The 23,301-nt window shown below is 43.9% G+C and overlaps 1 protein-coding gene across 3 annotated transcripts in view; it reads left to right on the top strand.

Moving 5' to 3' along the window:
• The window catches only part of PDE6C (phosphodiesterase 6C), a 119,560-nt gene that overhangs the window by 61,591 nt on the left and 34,668 nt on the right, over window positions 1-23,301 (top strand). For all 3 annotated transcript variants that reach the window (XM_073555832.1, XM_073555833.1, XM_073555834.1), the window contains 4 exons: window positions 2,228-2,335; window positions 5,411-5,520; window positions 5,957-6,044; window positions 9,084-9,184. In XM_073555832.1, coding sequence (XP_073411933.1) covers window positions 2,228-2,335; window positions 5,411-5,520; window positions 5,957-6,044; window positions 9,084-9,184 — 407 coding nt within the window. The remainder of the gene's footprint in view (window positions 1-2,227; window positions 2,336-5,410; window positions 5,521-5,956; window positions 6,045-9,083; window positions 9,185-23,301) is intronic.

Below are 23,301 nucleotides of genomic sequence, written 5' to 3'. Positions count from 1 at the left end.
TAAACATGTATAGTTTTTTTAAATTTATTTTTTTCTTACGTTTGTAAAAAAAAAAATTGCTTTTGTCGCCTTTTTCCTAGACCAGTAAAATTTTTGATTCCGGGATGTGGGACTGTGTGATTGCTTATGTTTTTTGCACCCTGAGCAAACGATTTTGCTGAAAATATTTTGTGGTAGATACAATGTTTTGATCGCTTCTTACGGCATTTTATTGCTATGTTGCATCTGCCCCCCAAAAAACCCCTATTTCTGGCACTTAGATTTTGTTCACACTACACCGTTTACCAATTGGATAATTTTATTTTATATTTTGGTAGATTGGATTTTTATGAACACAGCGATGCCAAATATGTGTGTTTTAACTTTTTTGCAATTGCTTTATTTTTAACGGGACAAAAGAGGGGTGATTTGAACGTTTGTAATTTAAAAATTTTTTTTCACATTTTTAAAAACATTTTTTTCACTTTATGATGAATCTATTAGTCCCCTTAGGGACTTGTCGCTTGTACTATGCACTATAGTGCATCAGCACTGCAATGTACAGCAAAAATCACAGTATCCTAAGAATGTCAGCTAAACGTTGGCTTTCACAGAACAATCATGATGGCAAGCATAGGGGACTTCAGCAGACCCCCGGCTATTATGAAAACATATTGGCGCCCCGTGATCACGACACAGGTATGTGGAATGACGCGCCCCCTGCCTGTGCAGACATGAATTACATGCTGCTGTCAGAGATTGACAGCAACATTTAACATCATAAAAGCTGCAGGCAGAGCTTCGTTCCACCCACGGCTGTTACAGGCAATAATTCAACCATCATCTGACAGGAAAGATGCGGGCTTAGCGTGCGAGCCCGCATCAAAGTCAGGGACCCAACATGTGACGTAACTTTACGTAATATGTTGGGAAGGGGTTAATACTTAGTAGAGACTTTGGCTGTTATGACCTGCTGCAAATATGAGGCATTTCCAGACACCAGTTTCTGGCAAAGTTCCTGAGGTATCTTAGGTCATTGGTCATGGGTAATGGCCTCCAGTTCATTAATATTCTTAGTTTGACTAAGTGGTCCAAAAACTTATAGGAGATCATTTCCTTGAACAAAAAGAAAAATGATATAAAAATTAGCAAAGTCATTTATGTTCCCAAATATACAGTTTGAAGCAGAGTGCCCAAGTTCAACATTATAGGAACACCGGTTATACAATATGGACGTGGCAGAAAATGGAAGCTTTCATCATCTGCCACCAGATTCCTGAGGAGGCAGGTGGTCAAAAACCCTTGAGTGACAGAAAAGACCTGCAGCAAGATTTGGTGGCAGCAGACACTGAGGATTTAGTTTGCACAGTAAGGTAGACTCCATGCCCGGAATCCAAGGCTTACACCTCCACTGACCCAAAAACACAAGAAAAGTAGGCTTCAATATGCTCAAAACTATATAAATACAGAATTTCTGGAGATTCGATTCTGTGGAGCAATGAAACAAAACTCGAACTTTTCAGACCTATGTATCAGCAGTATCTTTAGAGGAAAAAGAATGATGCACATGCTGGAAAGAATGTACTGCCTACAGTAAAGCATGGTGGTACCTCAGTGATGTCTACAGTAAAGAATAGCAGTGGCTCAGTGATTCCTACACTAAAGCATGGTAGGGGCTCAGTGATGCCTCCAGTGAAACATGGTGGAGTCTCAGTGATACCTACTGTGAAAGATGGGGGCTCAGTGATGCCTCCAGTGAAGCATGGCATTGGCTCAGTAATGCCTTCAGTGAAACATGGTGGGGGCTCATTAATGCTACAGTGAAACATGGAAGAGGCTCAATGATGCACACAGCCAAAATACACTGACTGCTTTGTTGAGATGATCTGATAGTGAAATAGTACCTGTTTAATATCTATACTGTTTGTGGGAATGAACATGAAAGCTATGCAAAATGTTCATGGGGCTGTACAGAATAAAAAAAACAACCTACCGTAATACCGTAACTGCTTTCTTTCAAAACCAGTACCACAATTGTCTACACGTTGTGTGTGATATTGCAGCTCAGGCCCTATTACTTCCATTGAACTGAGCTCCCATACCATACAGTAGCCAGGTAAGGCCATGCTTTTAGAGGAAAGCACTCTTGTTTTTCTACCATAATTAGTTTATGATGAATTATTGGCCTCTGATTAACTAACACCAGTGGCCAAAACAATGTCATAAATCTTTCTTTTTCTCCATCTAGGTCTTAACAAAATGGATGTATACAGTAAGGAAAGGCTACAGGGACATAACGTACCACAACTGGCGGCATGGATTTAACGTGGGACAAACAATGTTTACCCTGCTCATGGTATGTAACGTTCCAGTTATTGAGAAGAGATCACTGAACACTGTTGCATAAATGAATACATTTGTCAGACGATCTGTCAGATCTCCCATGTATCTGCTTGTACTCCTCAAATATTAATAGTTCTGGAGTGACAATGCTTACAACTTTTGTGCCATTTCTATTGTTCCTCCTGTAAACCTAGAAATAAATTGACAAATAGGTGTGTCCTTTCAGTTTGACAATGACCACAATGATTGGATAATATCTGTGCGCAGTGGCACAAATAAGTTATAAGGTTGGCCGTTCCAATCGTCCGATGGAATAATCAGGAGTTGTAAATATCTATTACATGAGGTCTAAAATTAATTTTCCTAATGACTCTCGTATTGCTGCAATACTCACCATAAGAGAACATGACACATACCAACTTTAGGTAGCATAAGTCTTGGCCCCAATCTCCCCCGGGAGCGCCCCAAAACCCACCTGGATACGGCCACTTTAAAGTGGTATTTGAATAAATTTGCACCTTTTTGAGACTTGGGATGGCCCTGAATTTCCCACGATTGTATATGAAAAATCAGCATATTGCTGGGAAATTTGTCTGGTTGGCAGCTGTGGCTGTATAGGCAGTGAGGCAGTGGCTTCTCCTTTGGGGGAACCAATAGAAAGACCCAATCACCAAAGTTTATAAAAGGGCAAAATATCGCTAACTGGAAAGCACCACTCCTTCCTAGAGGAAGCCCCACCCATGCAGAGCACAGAAGTCAAGACACGTTTGCCATTGGCTGCTCATCATTATATAGAAAGCCTGACCTGGCTCTCTCTATATAATGATGTGAGCTTTGTAATCTCTGTCACTGCCTACACAGACCCTAGCAGGCAATGACAAAGTCATCTCAGTGACCAAGAAAACATTTCCTTTATTACTGTTGTACGGTTGCCATAATCCCCATGAGTTAACGTGATACATACCAACATTTAATAGCACACGATTCACTATAGTCTTCCCTTATTACTAAGCACTGCTTTACGTTTCTTTTTCTACCTCTAACTAGAAGTAGGGTTAGTATTAGGGCTACTGTTAGATTTATGGTTAGTAATAGGACTAGGGTCACTGCTAGGCATAGGGTAATAAAATAACTGTATAAATAAACAAAAACAAATTGTAATAAAAAAAAGAATTTTATATACACTCACTGGCCACTTTATTAGGTACACCTGTCCAACTGTGTGTTAAGACTTAATTTCTAATCAGCCAATCACATGGCGGCAACTCAGTGCATTTAGGCATGTAGACATGGTCAAGACAATCTCCTGCAGTTCAAACCGAGCATCAGTATGGGGAAGAAAGGTGATTTGAGTGCCTTTGAACGTGGCATGATTGTTGGTGCCAGAAGGGCTGGTCTGAGTATTTCAGAAACTGCTGATCTACTGGGATTTTCACGCACAACCATCTCTAGGGTTTACAGAGAATGGTCCGAAAAAGAAAAAAAATCCAGTGAGCGGCAGTTCTGTGGCCGGAAATGCCTTGTTGATGCCAGAGGTCAGAGGAGAATGGGCATACTGGTTCGAGCTGATAGAAAGGCAACAGTGACTCAAATTGCCACCCGTTACAACCAAGGTAGGCAGAAGAGCATCTCTGAACGTACAGTGCGTCGAACTTTGAGGCAGATGGGCTACAGCAGCAGAAGACCACACTGGGTACCACTCCTCTCAGCTAAGAACAGGAAACTGAGGCTACAATTTGCACAAGCTCATCGAAATTGGACAGTAGAAGATTGGAAAAACGTTGCCTGGTCTGATGAGTCTCGATTTCTGCTGCGACATTCGGATGGTAGGGTCAGAATTTGGCATAAACAACATGAAAGCATGGATCCATCCTGCCTTGTATCAACGGTTCAGGCTGGTGGTGGTGGTGTCATGGTGTGGGGAATTTTTTCTTGGCACTCTTTGGGCCCCTTGGTACCAATTGAGCATCGTTGCAACGCCACAGCCTACCTGAGTATTGTTGCTGACCATGTCCATCCCTTTATGACCACAATGTACCCAACATCTGATGGCTACTTTCAGCAGGATAATGCGCCATGTCATAAAGCTCGAATCATCTCAGATTGGTTTCTTGAACATGACAATGAGTTCACTGTACTCAAATGGCCTCCTCAGTCACCAGATCTCAATCCAATAGAGCATCTTTGGGATGTGGTGGAACGGGAGATTCGCATCAGGGATGTGCAGCCGACAAATCTGCGCCAACTGTGTGATGCCATCATGTCAATATGGTCCAAAATCTCTGAGGAATGCTTCCAGCACCTTGTTGAATCTCTGCCACGAAGAATTGAGGCAGTTCTGAAGGCAAAAGGGGGTCCAACCCCTTACTAGCATGGTGTACCTAATAAAGTGGCCAGTGAGTGTATATATATATTTTAATTCAGTATATGTGCTTAAGGAATAAAGGTTTCAATATTGGAATGATGGAAGGGAGCAAAATACTTACCTTGTCCCGGGGGGGCTGACAACTCACTCTGCTCCACTGCATATAGGTCACAATCTTCATTGTGAACCATATATGATGCTTTTAGGTAAATTCTGCTTTGGGTAAAACTTTGCTATATACTGGCTTATTTTTATTTGGTGATGACGTGTTTCTATTCTACTTTTTCTCCGAATGTTCCACTCCTGGTTTTGGCTTACAAATACTGATATCAAATACTGACCAAATACTGAACATATGAACGTGGCCTAATAGGCCACATCCAACAGTATTTGGGACGTGCAATGTGCACGGATGAAACACCGACCAATACACCTGCCTTAACGGCACATGTGACAGATACCGCTGAGCCACTTATGATGTAACCAGGCAGTGGGCGTCAGACAGCTAAGATGGGGGACTGACCTGCTTGACTGTTCGGAGGCATAGCTCATCCCCTGTGACTTCTTACTGCTGTGTGACTAATACAACAACCATTTTGGTTAAGACAAAGAAATTCTGGAAGGATATTAATAGATTATTATTCTACACGTAGTGTAAATGTGTGTACAAAGAGTGTTTTGCTGACAGATGCTCTTTAATGAAAGTCCATTCCTTTTCAAAAGACAGGTAAACTCAAGAAATATTATTCTGATCTGGAGGCCTTTGCCATGGTAGCTGCTGCTTTCTGCCATGATATCGACCATAGAGGAACCAATAATTTGTACCAATTGAAGTAAGTGTCTGGATTTTGATGACTTTTATTTAAATAGAGTTAAAGGGTTATTCTCCCCAAAAGAACAATTTAGGGGATAACTTTCTGATTGTATGGGGTTGACCACTAGGATCCCCAGTGATCCTCAGGTTAGGGCTCTGGAACCCAGGGAACGGGGCTCTGCAGCCTGTCTTGAATCGGATGGAGCTGCGCATGCTCAACCTTCGCTTCATTCAAAGTTCATAAAACTGCCGGACACAGACGAGCGTTGTACTTGACAGTCCCATAGTCAATGAATGGAACATAGTCTGGGCATAAACACCTCTACTGCATTCAGGACACAGTTCCAGCCCCTTGATCTCAGGATTCAAAGATAAGGGATATCCTTTAAATTCTCAGCATGTCGTAACTTGTAATGCATGATCTACCTTTTGGCTTTTTTTTTTCTATACTTTAGATCTGCGGCACCCCTTGCAAAGCTTCATGGGTCGTCTATTTTAGAGCGACATCACTTAGAATTTAGCAAAACCTTGCTGGAAGACGAGGTAAGGGTTTCATGCCATTGCTTTCGGCTTTGAAATGGAGGTCATTCACGTGTGACTTTCTCTAAACCTTCAAGCATCTCCTTACAAAATAGTAAGTGCAATAATGCATGGGTAAAGGTGGTGAAAGCTTGAACCTGACTTAGGCCCAATTTTACGCATCCAGCATTCCCCCTCCGAGTATAAACAGCGATCCCCGGACCAAGCTGTTGAGTTTTATGAAGGAGACCCATGGCCGTTTTTTTTCCGCACCTGCTTTACGGCATCTGTACATGTTACATAAAACAAAGGTGGGCGAAAGGTCGTTCATCAGTGGTGAAAAAAAAAGCTTTTCAGACCGCATCTGCTATGTTAAATTTTTTCAGACCACATCGGCTGTGTTACATTTTTTCAGACCACATATGCTATGTTACAGTTTTTAGGAAGATGATAGAAAAAATACAATATGCCTGGCTGGTCTTTTGAAGGATAATAAATGGTTGAAACGGTCAATCATTCATTACACCCAGGCAGCTGACGATCGATTATTATGATCAAAATTGTCTGCTTTGGCCAACTTCTCTGATGTCGTAATGTCGTATTATGATAAAGCATCAAATGATTTCCTATGGCGTCGACCTGCGACTGTGACATAGAGAAGCAAATATTTCCAAATGTGTTTGATTTTCTGTCTCTGGTTTCAAGTTGCACGAGACTCATTTGCCAAATACTTCAATGCCAGTCCCATGCAGCTGAGTATTGTACGCGACTTGTCTAGTATTTGGCTGTTATGTTACAGGAAATTTGCAGCTCTAAAATAGTGGAAGACAAGTTGCAGAAATGTTTTTGGTTGCGCTACCTGTCTGGGAATTGCTGCTTAGTCCCAGGCATAACACTCTGTCTGTTGATGCACTGTGGCTGCATCTTCTGTGCAAAATGCCTCCAAACGTTGCACCTTGGAAATAAATAATAGTGCTACCCACAATTGTGTCAGAGAGTGTTCCAAAAATAATAAGGTCAAACATAAAATGCCTTAGACAGTAATATTACTCCAAATTCCGCTACAGACTAAAGTTGTGCCCTTCATGGTAAAAGTGCCATGCACAGTATTATTGCCCCCTTTTTTCCCCACACTGTATACTAATGCTCGTTACAGCAGTAATATTTCCCCTTTGTTCCCAAAATACTATTAATACTTCATATAATTAATAAGACCCTTTATGCAATAATTTCCCTTTTTGTGCCTTGCACTCATGCTGAATCGAGCAGCCTCTTCTCTTTGTCCGTCATACTGCCCCTTATGTCAGAATTTTGGCGCCCTGCATATATGGTAGGTTGAAGGCCTATAGTGGTCTGTCGCCTAGAAGAGTGAATGTGATTGGTGAAGCAGGAGGGCACACCATAGTTTTTCACTATACCCACCTCCAAATATTGGAAACACAGTTGAAACGGATGCCACTACCAGGGGGCTAAGTAAAGGTGCTGCACCGTTTGCCCAAGCTGCTAAGCACCCTCTAGTGGTGGCTGCAGACAGCTAGGATTTTTCAAGTTTGAAACTTATCGCCTATCCACGGGAAAGGAGCTAACTTTCCAATCACTGTTGGTCTAATCGGTCCAAAAGAAGAGTCCAGGCTGAATGGAGTCATGGTCGAGCGTGTGCACTACTGCTCTATTCATTCTTAAAGGGTATATTCGGGACTTCACCAAAAAACAAATAATGCATGTAAGCACTAACAGGCAGGTAATTGCAACTCACCTCCTGTTGTGCATGGCGCCGTTCTTCCCCGGCACAGAGCAGTCACAGACCACTCCTGCCGGGGATTCAGAAGCCTCTGTTAGCATCACGTCTACAGAACGGAGGCTTCTTTTCCGCTCCGCTGTGTTGATGGGGCGGACTTCCGGCGCCATTCTGATTGACAGCTGGTTCCCCGCTGTCTAATTGGGAGAGCTGGCTATCAGACAGAATTGTGATGGAAAAATGAGCAGCATTCCATCCGGGTGAAGATAAAGTATCTTATGACATCTTTATTCTGCCAAATGCAACGTTTCAACCCATAAGGGTCTTTGTCAAGCATATCTTGAAAAAGACCCTCATGGGTTGAAACGTTGCATTTGCATCTTCACCCGGAATAGAATGCTGTTCGTTTTTTCTTATGATGGATTGCTCTCCAATTGGATCATTGGACTTTTGAACCTGCATTCTGATGGTTGAGTGCTGCTGGCTGTACCTTTTCTATTTTAGAATTATGACGGAAGTCCTGCGCCATCGCATCAGCAGAGACAGCTGAATCCCCGGCAGGAGCGGTATGTGACCATTCTGTGCCAGGAAAGAATGGTGTCATACACAACAGGCAGGCAATTACCTGCCTGTTAGTGCTTAGGTACATTTTATATTTTTTTGTAAAGTTCCGGATATACCCTTTAATGGTAGCGCTGGAAATTGCCAATTGTAGCTCTTGGCTGATCTTTGGTGTTCCCGTTAGATTGAGCAGTGCACATTTTCAACCTCCTTTCAATGTAGCCGTTGCTCTTCAGAGCCCTGAATCTCAGGTTTGCTGAGGACCATGGTAGTCAGACCCTAATCAGTTGGAAACTTATTCCTTATCTGTGGATAATTTTCAATCTCAAGAACGCCCCTTCCCCTACTTCTACGCAGGTGATGCAGGAGCTCTGTATCAGGAAAATAAGGCATATATACTAAATCAATACCACAATCTTAAACCGATGTAAACTTTGATAATACATATCAAGGATTGAAGAAATGTCAACTATTTCCTGCAGTATCTCATATCATACCTTACTTCATGGATTTCTTTCACTGTATTGTCCTTGATTTACCCCACTGACTGCAATATTTTTGCAGTGAAAACTAACGGAAACCGACAGTGTGAACACGGCCTTCATCTCAGCTTCAATATTGACAGCTGCCATCATTCAATACATTGATTTTCTCTGGAAATACTGAGTTTTCATTTGCTTCAGGTTGGATTCCTAGGACTTTGCTGTGCTGTTCTTTGCTTGTCCTCCGAGCTGCGATAACACAAACTTTTTTTTATCTTTCAGAGTTTAAACATTTTCCAGAATCTAAACAAGAGACAGTTTGAGAATGTGATTCATTTGTTTGAAGTCGCAATCATAGCAACTGACCTGGCTTTATATTTCAAGTGAGTGTGCCACGGAGTAATGCCAGCTGCCACGTGATGCCCGGCTGATTGCCGGCTTGGATACAATCGAAGTTGGTTAGATAATACGTTAAATGACAATTGTAGATTATAATTCTCTGATGCTATAAAGGAAAACCACTAATTCATGATTCATTATGTTAAGTTTTATTCCTAGGTGAGTTACGTAAACGTTTAACTTAATTTTTCACTAAGTTGTAACCTCCTTCCAGTACTAATGATTGGTGAATTCCCGGCTCCTGAGCCTCCAACCGATTGCTCAAACCAAAGAGCAGAAGCACTTCGCTTATGCCCGAGTCCAAGCAAATCAGTGTACGGACTCAATAGGAAGTTTGTGAGTCCATGCAGTGTTCTGCTGAGTTACTCTGCCACTTAGTTTAAACGATGTGCGGGGGTTTTAGAATCCAGACCTTTATTGATCAACAGTACTGAATAGAGGCTATAACATATTGAAAGTTAGCTAAAAGTTAAGTTATTCTTTAAAAAAAGGTATCTCACCCCAGAGATCCCCTTTTCACAGGGGAGTTGGTGTATCGTGCAATCGAATTCATGGACTCCTCCTAACTCATCAGTTTAAATTTACTGGAGAAAAGCAACGGCAAGTTATATAGAATTGTAGTATCACATGCTGGCCATTCAGATGATTATGGAGCAGCTCTTTATACTGGCCCATGGATTGGGCTCCTGAGTATACAGTATTGGTCAAAAGTGTTGGCACCATTGAAATTGTTCCAGAAGATGAAGTATTTCTCCCAGAAAATGATTGCAATTATACATGTTTTGTTATACACGTTTATTCTCTTTGTGTGTATTGGAACAACACAAAAAAACAGGGATCGTTAGGGGCAGGACCGCAGAGGTCAGAACCGCGACAGCTGGTACCAAGTGGGGCGGCTCACAGGAGACACGAATGAGTATATCGGAACTGGGTACCAGGAACACAAAGAGTGTACATGGAAGTGCGCAAACTACAGATATGGCGTATAGTGAGTAATACGTCCGGAGGTAAACAAAGCAGGACGCGTGCCAGGAGCACGACAGAGTACTGAATGGAGTAGCAGTCGTGCCAGGAGGTGTTACAGAGCACAGGGACAGAGAGTACCAGGAAGTACGACAGAGCAAGGGATAGAGGACAGGATACTAGAGTGTGCCAAGAGGCACTACTGAGCATGAAGCAGCGTGAAAGTTCAGAGCAAGTGTTAGAAGCACAATAGAATACCAGACAGAGCAGAGGACCTGAGAACAGCGCACGGCCTGGCTGGGACTAAGCAGACCCAGCCAGGAAGCACAACAATAATCAGGCACCTCCCATAGGGGAGAACAGCCTGATATAGCACATGACCATGACAGGTTCCGGGTCAGATCCTAGCCAGAAAGCACATGACCACTACAGCTTCTGGGTCAAGTCCTCCATTACCATAGAGGAGACTGACCTGGAGACAGCACTGACAGGAGCGCGCAAGCGCAAACGTGACATGGAGGAGGAGCCCCGAGGACGAGAGCTACGCGTACGCACCCGACGGAAGCCCCGAGGGACCGCCTTACCGGAGGGAGTGACTCGGGATCGAAGCCCCGCCTCCTGGTGAGCGCGGCATGACAGCTATGAGGTAACCCGGACAGGGGAAATAACTGTGAGGCTAGAGAGCCTGTGTACCGGAGATAACAAAGCCTGTGTGACCACAGGGTTAACAGAGTGGAGCTCTGTCATGGACACTATGCTGTTTTTGATATGAACTTTCTGTTGCTGTTGATGGTTTATGCTGCATAATAAACCGAATGGACTGAGTTATGTTGAGAAACCTGTGCCGGACCTGATTTATCGGCTGCCTAGCAAGTATCCCCTACCTTAATGACAAGTGCTACCTTACAATTGGCGGAGAATGCAAAGGGCAGTGTTGTAGCCTTGTTGCTGGGGGAAAAGGACGAGGTCTGCAAAATTCGGTTGCTAAGGGCAACGGTTTCCAAAAGCACATGTTGCAGTGCTGGCAACGCTGAGCCAGGAGGGTGGACGGTCTTGAAAACCGTGTGATGTACTGACCGGGGTCAGTGGAAGAGATTTATAGGACACCTCTGTGGTAGAGGGGTCCGAGAACCTGCATGGCCGGCAGGTGACGGGTGTGAAAACCGTGTGGTATACTGACCGGGGTCAGAGAAAGAGACTGTGGTTTGCTATAGGGTGCCTCTGTGGATAAGAGGTACCCAAGAACCTGTGTGGCCGACACAGGTAACAGACAGGAGTCTGTGTTTACTGACCGGGGTCAGTGAGAAAGACTGTGTACCTGGAGGGTTCAGTTTGCAAGGTCCTGGAGGGTCAGTGTTGGAAGGTTCTGGGAGAAGAATCGGATCCCTGGAGCATGTGCTGTAACCTTGGACCTGGTGAGGCGTGAGTGTAGGACAGTCTCAGGCGGAGATGGATGTCCTGAATAGCACCTGCTGAGCCCCTGGACCTGGTGAGGCCGGTGTGTTGGGAAACCCTGGGAGGAAGGTCGACTCCCTGAATAGCACCCGGTGCACTGTGTGTTGGACGGTCCAGGAGGAGACGGACGTTCTGAATAGCACACAGACAGGACACGTGAGTTTTGTGTTGAGTTTGTTTTTATTTCTTTTCCTTTTCAAGTCAGCTTGCGGTGGCTCGGTGGGGTCAAGAAGGTGACAAGCGGCTTGCTGTAACTTGGCGGGGTTACGAAGGTGACAAGCGGCTTGCTGTAACTCGGTGGGGTTACGAAGGTGACAAGCGGCTTGCTGTAACTCGGCGGGGTTACAAAGGTGACACCAGCAGCTGTGTGTGAGCGGCAGCCAGAGGTGTCGGAGATTGGTGACAGCAGGAGCTGTGGTGGTGCCAGCAAGAACTTGTGTGGTATCGTACTTAAAGGGCCAGTACGGGCCCAAGAGACAAACTGTTCTGTGTGAACTTTGGTCTAAGGAGACCTGTAGAAAGGACATGGGGAAATCCTGAAAGGGGGTGGTGACCCAAATCGGGGGTGGTAACCCAAAAAGGGGTGGAGTCCCAGAGGAGGGCGGTGACCCAAATCGGGGTGGTGACCCAAAAAGGGTTGGAGTCCCAGAGGGGGCGGTGACCCAAATCAGGGTGGTAACCCAAAAAGGGGTGGAGTCCCAGAGGGGGGAGGAGACCCAAATCGGGGTGGTCCAGAAAAGGGCAGCACTGGGTACCTCAGTGAACAGGTCTGGGGAACAGCAGTGTTCGTGTATGACTTTTTCGGAATGTGGCACATTCTTTCCAGAGAACGACGGGCCGCAGGTGTGTACCGTGATGTTGCTCCGAGAAGGAGTCTCTGGACGGTTGGACCCAAAGAGTCAGGTGACTCTGACAGGAACTCCTTTCATTTTCTGTCTGACTGAGAAAATGGTCCAGGTTCGCTGTAAACATGGGGTCACGATGAAAGGCGTAATTCTGAGCAGTACAAAGACCAGGCGGAGAAAAATAATGTTCGGCTGAAACAGCTAAAGCGCCAGGTGGAAGAAGCGGAGAAGAGGCTCAACGTGCCAATGCGTTGCACCGTAAATTACAGCGTGAACTGGAGGATGCTACAGAGACAGCAGATGCAATGAACCATGAGGTTAATGCATTGAAAAGCAAACTTAGACGTGGTGATGTACCATTTGTTACAAGATGCATAGACAGAAAATAAGTTGACGGGGCGCACTGTAGAAGTGTGGTGACTAAACAGTGTCTGATGACGCAGACAGACTGTGACTGGAGGGCCAAAGCCCAAGACCGATATTCTGACCGCTGGGGGCGGGGGAGGCCTAATGTAGAGATGAGGCCATATGACAGACAAATCAGACGGAGACGGTTCTCTCGACCTGTTGGGCAAGGTGACATGGGTGCCCAGTCTCGAGATCCCTGGGTGATGTCGTGTGTTCAACCCCACAAGCTTGAACAGAGGGGGGAGGTATGTGGTGTAGTGACCACTGTGTCCGCTAGGGGGCGCTGTGTGGGTGTCCCAGAATGGACGGATAGACATGTCCAGAGTGGTAACAGGAGCAGGGTCCTAAATGACTGTTATGTATCCCAAGGTGGGTGGCCTTGGGATGAAGGCTTGATTATGTGCTGATGTTTCGTTCCAATGTGTTAGGGAGAAGCCATCAGGTGATTGGTGAGACGGGTGGGATCAATCTCCTACAAACCCACCTAGGGGCGTGTGTCTAGAACGCTATAGAAAAGTATATGTGTGTGAATGGTTGTAGGACCTGTGATGAGGTCATAGCCATGTGATCCGGTGGGCGTGGCTACGGACCATATAAGGTGGCCAGGGTAGGTCATATGAGTGAATGCTTAGACCCGGTTGGTCCGTTTGTAAGGTTTTGTCAGACCGACTGTGCTGAGGAAGATGTGGCTGTCTTCCTGAGTGCACGTGTATAGCATGGCTGCACATGTCTGAGAATTCCCAGGAGAGGGAATGAACGTCAGGACTGAGAAGCAGCTATGAGGTAACCCGGACAGGGGAAATAACTGTGAGGCTAGAGAGCCTGTGTACCATAAATAACAAAGCCTGTGTGACCACAGGGTTAACAGAGTGGAGCTCTGTCATGGACGCTATGCTGTTTTTGATATGAACTTTCTGTTGCTATTGATGGTTTATGCTGCATAATAAACTGAATGGACTGAGTTATGTTGAGAAACCTGTGCCGGACCTGATTTATCGGCTGCTTAGCAAGTATCCCCTACTTTAATGACAAGCGCTACCTTACAATGTGTCTAACCAAAAATGTGCAACTGCAATAATTTTCTGGGAGAAATACTTCATTGTCTGGAACAATTTCAAGGGTGCCAACTCTTTTGCCCCCGACTGTTTATTAAGTGTGATTTATACTGGTGATTGATTTAAGACCCCATATTATTCCACTTATGCCAACATCATATTCTGAACATTTTTTAAAGGACTGGTACCTAGTATATGGCATGTGGATATGAGAAAACCTTTCAACTGTATGGATTAGGTACAGGTAGTGAAGTCTCCCAGTCATGTTCTGATATAGGTGGTCTGGTTTCTACAGAGGGTAGTGTGTTGTGCTGCTCCATGCACCAAGTTTGGTTGATTAATATCATTACTAAAGTTGTGGTTGACACTTCTCGGGTCCTGGGGTAAAACATGACCGAATTCAACATGTGCACGGAGTTTGTATGCTCTTTGTATTCTGTGGGGTTTCCCCCAGGAATTCAGCTTTCCTCCACAGTATCAAAAATATATGTGTTTATTTGGAATTTATATCCAAGAAGTATCATTTCTCCTTGCGGAGAACGACTTGCTTAGCATGTCATTCTCCGCAAGGAGAAATGATACTTCTTGGATATCGGTCAGACGCCTCTCTCACAGCCAAACCAGATCTCCCACTTTGCACTGATGAGGGGCAGTACCCCGAAACACAGCGTCTGCAAATGGAGATTCTGGCTTAGCTGTTATCCTAACTCATGTAACTAGGCTCGTTAAAGGGTCAACATTGACTTTTAGGATTGCTACCTCCAATAGGTGGCACTAGACTTCTAGTCCTCTTCCTCTCTGAAGAGACAATTTGCATAATTAGCATATTTCCCAGAGGAGCATTGCGGCTTTAAGTCTCCTCACCTCGACTTGCTTAGCATGTCATTCTCCGCAAGGAGAAATGATACTTCTTGGATATCGGTCAGACGCCTCTCTCACAGCCAAACCAGATCTCCCACTTTGCACTGATGAGGGGCAGTACCCCGAAACACAGTGTCTGCAAATGGAGATTCTGGTTTGGCTTTTATCCTAAGTCATGTAACAAGGCTCGTTAAAGTGTCAACGTTGACTTTTAGGATTGCTATCTCCAATAGGTGGCACTAGAGTTCTAGTCCTCTTCCTCTCTGAAGAGACAATTTGCATAATTAGCATATTTGGAATTTAGTCTGTGAGTCCCAATGGGGACAAGGATTGATGTTAGTGAGGACAATTTGCATCTAAAACCATTATTTAAAATATCTAGATCCCATATAGAGTAATAGTTAGGATCTCCATTTGAAGTCTCCCATCCTCCATGCTAGACAGAATTCATCGATGGAGGGTGACTTGGAAAAAAGGAATAATGTAAGGAATAACATCCTATTAGGCTATGTGCGCACATTGCGGATTTGCTTGCGGAAATTTCTGCGCAGTTTCTGCATCTTTTGGCAGAAAACGCAGTGTAAATTCCGAGCGTTTTTTGTGCAGATTTCATGCGTTTTTTATGCGGATATACGGTACATAGGGATTTGTATGTGGTATTGTGTGTGGATTTGTTAGCTAAATAAAGATATATTATTTTAAAAAAATAAGTCATTTTCAAGTCCAGCCTCCATTGCTGATGTGCTTCAACCAAGATAGGCTCTATTCTAGATTCTCCGCCCACAAACTCTTCCCCCTTCTGACATCATGTCCTTTTAACAAATCTGCTGCGTTTTTTTGGCACGAAATCCGCATGAAATCCGCACTAAATCCGCAAACCTTTTTGCACCTTTTACACGCTTTTGCTGCAGATTTGAGTGACTCAATGGAAGTCAATGGGTGAAAAAAGCTGCAGATCCACAAAAAGAATTAACATGCTGCAGAAAATAAAACGCTGCGAATAAGGCCGGAATTTTCCGCATCATGTGCACAACAATTCTGGATTCTCATTGATTAACCTCGCTTTAGTAAACCTTTACGTTTTTGGTGCATTTCCGCACAGAAAAATACCACTGCGGAAACGCAACAAATCCTCATCGTGTGCACATGGCCTTGACATCCTGTTATCTTCTTCTTGATTGGTGGCCCCTTGGTTATATGACTACTTTTACTGCCCTAATTGTGGCCCCGCAAATAGACAGTAAGTAGAGAGCGAGACAGATAAATATGGTAATTTTATGTTAATCCCAGGTCTATGTAATCTCATTGCTAATCCTGGCCTTTTTATACTAGTGACTAGACGTCAGAAAAGTCTCTGGACAAACAAAAACAGAAATTATAATAAGCTCCAAGCACCAATTGGGCAAGAATAGGTTGTCGTCAATCAGGATTGGGGCCCACAAGTTGAGATCTGGCTGTGGGGGTGAATTGCAAAAATAATTGAAAAATAAGGGTCATAACTGTTAATAGTGAATTGTTGCTTAACCCCTTAATGACCGCTGATACTCATAAAACTGGCGTCCATTAAGGGGACTTATTCCCTCATGATCCGGAATAAGAGAATAATGTCACCCCGTGGCTGAAATTCCCGCTGGTGATAGCTGTACATGACAGCTGACACCCTGTCGTACCGGCCCCGGATGGTTTTAGCGTCAATCGGGGCTAATTAACCTTTTAAATACAGCTGTCAATCGCGACAGAGGTATCTAAGTGATTAAAAGGTGGTAAAAAGACCCCCCTATGGCATGATCAACCCCCTGTGATTGTTATAGCCATTGCCCTGGTACCCTGAGGTCATCTGATGACCCCGGGGTACGATGGCCTGTGAGATCCTGCTATGCCAGGTCTCACAGGCATGGTCAGTGACAGGTCTCTGGTACTGCAGTACAGGAGAACCGCAATGCATGAGACCAACGCTCAGAGTAAAAATGACTGAAATTGCTGAAAAAGTGAAGAAAAGTGAAATAAAATGTGTAAACAAGTAAAAAAAAAAAACACAAAAAAGCGCAACAAATACAGAAAGCCATTTCACCACTAACAATGCAACGTTTGTGATGAAACAAGGATAAACAAAAACACACACATAATTGCTGTTGCCGCATCCGGAACGACCAGATCTATAAGGCTATGTACCCACGCATGCAGAAAATTCCTGACAAAATATGGGACTCCTTCCCAGAAAATGCGCATTTTCTTCCGCGTGTTTTTGCCGCCATTTTTGCGCGTTTTTGCCGCAGCATCCCCAGTCTCATAGAATATAGTTAGAAATGTGGATTTTTCTGCAAAATTAATGAGCATGCTGAGTTTTTTTACCGCGATGTGTTTTTTGTGTGGAAAAAAACGCATCAATATGCACAATAAGTGCGGAATTCATTCAAATGAATGGGATGCTTCTTGTAAGCGTTTTTAAAGCGCTTTTGCCAGTAAAAACGCTTAAAAACGCTTACGTGTTCACACACCCTGAAACTGGCACGCTATTTATTTCGTACGACGAATACTGTAGAAAAAAAAGAAAAAGAAAAACACACCAACACTTTTTCATTATACTGATACACAAAAATTTACTAAAAAGCGATCAAAAATTAATGTCAAAGAAAATTGTATAAATAAAAACTCCAAATCGTCCCACAAAAAACAAACCCTAATATGGCTCATTCGGGGAAAAAAAATAAAAAAGTTACAGCTCTCTGAATGTGGTGATGCAAAAACAAATTCATTTTTGTAAAATATTGTTTTTAGTATGTAAAAGCATTAAAGAATAAAAAAACCAATCTGGTATCGCTGTAATCGTACCAACCGTCGAATAAATTGGTCTTATCACTTTTACCGCAGGGTGAATGGCGCAAAAAAAGATAAAAACAATTACTGAATTGCAGGGTTTTGTTCATTCAGTGTCTGAAAAATCTGAATAAAAAGCAATCACATAACTTTATGTGCCCCAAAATGGTATAAAAAAATCTCCAAATCGTCATGCAAAAAATAAAACAAGCCCTCATACAGCTCTGTTCGTCAATCAATAAAAAAGATGCAGCTCTCAGAATATGACGATCAAATGACTTTTTTTTTTAAATGCATTTTTATTGTGTGATAGCAGCAAAACATTAAAACAATATAAATCTGGTATCACTGTAATTGCACCGTCCCGAAGAATAAAGTTCTCTAATCACTAATACGACACGGTGAACCACGCAAAAATAAGAACTATTCTTGCACTGCTGTGTTCATTCCACATCCCAAAAAATCAGAACAAGGCTCGGTTCACATTTATCCTGTGCTCACTGCTGATCGCTTACATCAGGATTTCTGTGTGAATCCCACAAACCGCAATTCAGACAAAGCCACAACGGAACCACTCACTTATGACTCTGCTCTCTGTTCCGGCGGTGTTCCATTATTTTACGCATCTTTTTAGTACACAAGTGTGGTTGACCACAATTCAGTACACATCTAAAAAGATGGATACCACCGTAACAGTTGCCAAATGGACACCAAATTGTCTCCATCTGACTCATTAAAGTTATAGAATCACAGAACCATAGAATGTTACAGTAGAAAGGGACCTCCAGGGTCATTGCGCCCAACCCCCTGTTCAATGCAGGAGTCACTAAATCATCTCAGACAGAAGTCTGTCCAGCCTCTGAAGACTTCCATGGAAGAAGAACTCACCACAATGGATGGGCGGACCGGTTGAAGTTTGGCTTCTGGTATCTGACCCAAACATTTTACAAAGTTCAGTTCAGGTATCAGAACAGTACCCAAACTTCTGTAAGGTGGCCAGGGTGGTAGTTGTGGCAACGAGCTGTAGAGTTCCCACACCCTGGCACCCTACATATGAAATACAAAGTCCTTTCTGTTGTGTGTGTGATGTGTGCAGCAGAGTACTCACTTCAGTTGCTAGAGTCCCCTCTGTCTCTGTCACTCCAGCTTCGTGTTTCCAGGTTCCATAAAACACTGCAGAATCACAGTCCTTTTCAAACCGTTCAACTTTACTGATAATATGGGCATTCATCTCTTTGGCAGCACAATTCACACATAGCTGCATATCCTGCACCTTCCCTGCCTCCCGGGCAGACTCCTTTCTTTCTGTATCCCCTCTTTCTGCTCTCCCAGCAATCCCTGCCATCTCTGTGGACAATCCATGTCCCATCTGTACTTACTGCGTCACCAGCTCCCTGTCAGCCCCTCGTTCGGTTCCAATCGGAAAAGGTGCCGGGACTCCCGCCCCAGTCATAAAACCTGGATCCTTCCTGAGGATTGTCCTGCTGAGCTGGTGCTTGACTGCACTTCTCTTCAGCCTGGGTCCCCTTACTGCCATCCGCAGCTTTATCCCCATGACCTGTATTGTCTCCTGCACTGCATGCACCCTGCCCTTGGGCAGGCTGCTCGAGCTTCTGACTCTAATCAGGAAGTATCCTGACTATACTTCCATGCTCTGTGCTGGTCCTCCCATTTAGTTAACCCCTGTGCTGCCTATTTGCCCATCCCCCACTATTCTACCCCACAATGGTCCTATACTATCTAAGATCCTATTCTAGCCCTAATCCTGTAACAGTACATGACATTACAATGTATAAACATTACATTACATATCACATCAATAACAATGCGGTGCCGCATGTAACCGTGCTAACAGCGTCCAGGAGAGAGAAGGCACACGAGGTTCCCCGCCACCTCCTTATACTTCCACCAGAACCCAAACCCCATTGAATATAGCAGAAACCCAACCTGCCAAGAAAAGAAAAAATACCTCTCTCCTTACCCCAAACTCTGCTCCAGACTTCAGCAGAAAGTCCGTGTACGGCGTTCAGGCTCGAACAGTGACTGTTTGGTATAAACGCCGAACATTTCTGCTCCGGTTCGCCCATCTCTACTCACCACCTTTTGTGGAAGCCTGTTCCACTTAGTGAGTGATCAGTGAGAAATGAGTGGTTCCATTGGGAGTTTTGTCTGAATTGAATTTTTGTGGAATTTACACGGAAACCCCAAACGTAAGTGCACGGCGTAGAACACAAGAATGTTATCCCAGCCTTATCCTGAAAGCGATTGAAATATATTATGTACCCGAAAATGTCAAAAATAAAAACCCTAATTTACTCCTCACAAAACCAGCCCCTACTCAGGTCTGTTATCTGTTGCTAGAAATATAGGGAGCATCCGCGTTATTGGTAGAAAAAGGACTCTGGAAAAGTGCCATGTCTCCAATATTCCCTCAAATAAAATAGTGAAATCCAAATGCCCCCTCCTTCTGAGTCCACTGTGCCTAAGCCACAGTAAACGGCCACAAGTTTGGCGTCATTGGTAGCAGGGAGAGCCCAATTAACAATTTACACGTGTGTGTCTCCAGAAGTACAAGCTGGGCATAATGTATAAGGGGGCTACAATATATCGGGGCTCTACACTATATGGGGACACAATGTACTGTATGGACACTAAACTGGCAGATTTGTAATTCTCCAGAAAAAAAGCCTGGCATGGAGGTTAAAAAAGTAGTAATTGTAGCCCTAGATGAATTCATTGAGAGGTGCAATTTCTACAATGGGGTCACTTTTAGGGTTTTTCTGCTGTTTGGCATCTTAGGGGTTCCACAAATGTTGCCCACAAACTAATCTAGCAAAATCTGTGCTACAAAAGCCAAATAGAGCTCCTTCCTTTGCAGTCCTGATGTGTGGCCTAACAGTAATTTCTGACAACACATGTGACAGCACCGCGTTCAGGAGAAATTGAGCGATAAATTGTGGGGTCTGGTTTCACCTATTAACCCTTGTGTACCTGACAAATTTGCAGCAAATACAAAAATTACATTTGTACCACTACAAAGCCACATGTGGGTTTAAAATACTCACTCTACCCCCACCTGAAATCCTTAAGCAGTGAAGTTTGCGATATGGGGTCACCTGGTGGGGATGCTGCTGTTTTAGCACCTCAGGGGCTAATAGCGCCCACAATCTATTCAAATGGAATCTGTGTTCTAAAAGCCAAGTAGTGCTCCTTCCCATCCGATCCCTGCCGTGTGCTCAAACAGTAGTGTACAGCTACATATGGAGTACTGCCACATTCGGTAAAAATTGCATAACAAACTACGGGGTCCATTTTCACCTATTATCCCTTACGGAAATTTTAAATTTGGTGCTAAAACAGTATTTAGGTTAAAAAATGTTACTTCGTATTCACATCTACATGTTATAATGTTTTGTGAATAACGTCTAGGTTTAAAATGCTCAATACATTATGAACTGGGAGCCCTCAGTGGTTGATACCTTTTAATGGCTAACTGAAAAGATGGTAACAAATTGCAAGCCTTCGAGACTACGCAGGTCTCATCATCAGGCTAGGCTAATACAACATCTGAGGAATATTCTTCTATCTACTCACTAACACGGTACAAAGACATATATCTTTCCTGTATCAATACATTATGGTAATGAACATCGCTACTTGGGCCCTGAAATATTATTCTTTGTGGACGTGTATTTCACCGCACCAGCAGCACTTACTATGGGATAGTAGATTGGACCCACATGGTTTTACTTGCTTTTTAAAATGTTTGTGTGAGGGACCACGGAGATGTCCCTCCTGGAATGTGCCCCCACCTTGGCATTCCCCCAAGCCATAAAAATCAATGCAATGTTTATCTTTAATTAAAAACCAAGGAACAAGTTCTTTGAAGCTTGGTCCCCACCAATTAGCACCAAGGTGTGAGCTCCTGCAGCTACAGGCAAACTAACTGAAGCACATGGAGACAGCAGGTGCAACAAGTCACAGCAGGCTCTGAGGTACAGAATCTGAAAATGACCTATAATAACAGAATGCAATATCTCTGAGACTAGCCAAGCACATTATCAGAATCAGCATTCCTTTCCCCACACGCCCATATTATTTAGCCACCTCCAGAACCCTGCATTAAGGAGTTATAAAGCATAGCTAACAGGAAGTACATATGGTAGGCATATTTAGTCTCTATGCACAGACAAAATACAGCAGAACCCATTGTCGGCACCACCGACCCATTCAGAGCTTCGGGCAGAAAGTTATGGGCCATCCACGATTCTGGGCAGAAAATCATATTCTCAGACATGGGAGGAGTGAGGTAGCCCAGCCCAGGGGAGGCAGCAGAGTGGGGGAGGGAACAGCCTTGGAGATATAAGGCAGACCCTCATTTTGGACTTCGTTTTCTAATGGCACGTGGATACGTTAGCTGACGCAGACAGGAATGCCTGTAACTAAGATTTGGACCTGTGATCCATCAGCGCCTCCCTGTGGTCACATGCTACATAACACGGTAATTACAACCTATCTATACCCTATCTTTGCACTACACTTGTTACTGTATACCTGTATATTGTTCTTGTAAATATATACCTGTATATTTCTAGTGCGCCTTTTCAGCGATTAAATATACATTTAATTTTGCGCTGCTCTTTTATGTCAATTCACAAATCCCCATGTCCGCAATTGTACACTACCCAGGTTGGTTTCTGACCCGATATAAGCCTGTTGTCGGACGGGGCTTATGTCGAACGAAGAACTGGTGTCAGAATACCATATTGTTATAGGCTAGTTTCACATTTGCATACCCTGGAGCTGCAGAGGGATGCAGGCGTCCTCTGTGAAGCTCCACCCACGGCCGCACTTCCTCCAGTCAGCTCCTCCTCCGTCCGCATGCGGCTGCATTTTGGTGCGGTCGCCGCACCATCAAAACGACGCATGCGGCTGCATCCCTCCACAGCTCCAGGGTACACAAATATGAAACTAGCCTTAGTGAGGAACTCTGGCAGTGACAACCAGGAGGTTTAAATGTATATCTCCAGCCTGGGCTGGTGATATATATTCCCCCTTACTTATTATTAGATTGCAGTGCGCCCTGTCTCCCACATTGCCATAATTCCTTTAGAGGTCAACTTTCCAAAATTGGGTCAATTGTGTTGGGTTTCTGTCAGGGGCTCTGCAAATGCAACTTGGAATTCACAATCTATTCCAGACAAATTTATGCTCCTAAAATCAAATGGCGCTCATTCCTTTCCAATCCCCGCCATGTGCCCAAACAGCAGTTTTTGACCACATATGGGATGTCTGGGTGTAGAAGAAATTGCATAAGAGATTATGGCGTCTGTTTTTCCGGTTATCCATTGTGAAAATTGCAAATTTGGGGCTAAAACATTTTAGCAGAAACACCGTAATTTTCGTTTTCACATCCACATTTTAAAAGGATTTATCAAGAAACTACGGGTTCAACAAGCTCAACACCTTCCTAGAGGAATTCCTTAATGGGTCTAGTTTCCTAAATAGGGTCCCTTGTGGGGATTTCTGCTGTTTTGAACCCCAGGGTCTCTGCAAATAAGACAGTGTCTGCAATATATTCCAGTCAAATTTACAAATACCACATGTTGCTTCGTCCCTTCCAAGCCCTGCCATGTGTCCAAGTAGAAATTTTTTACTACATGTTGGATATGGCCAGGGGCGTAATGACCGCGGTCG

The sequence above is a fragment of the Dendrobates tinctorius genome, unplaced genomic scaffold (assembly GCF_039654945.1).
Source record: "Dendrobates tinctorius isolate UK_male_01 unplaced genomic scaffold, ASM3965494v1 ptg000230l, whole genome shotgun sequence".
Taxonomy (NCBI): Eukaryota; Metazoa; Chordata; class Amphibia; order Anura; family Dendrobatidae; genus Dendrobates; species Dendrobates tinctorius.
Note: the sequence above shows the minus strand (reverse complement) of the source record. Positions and strands in the feature narration are given on the sequence as shown.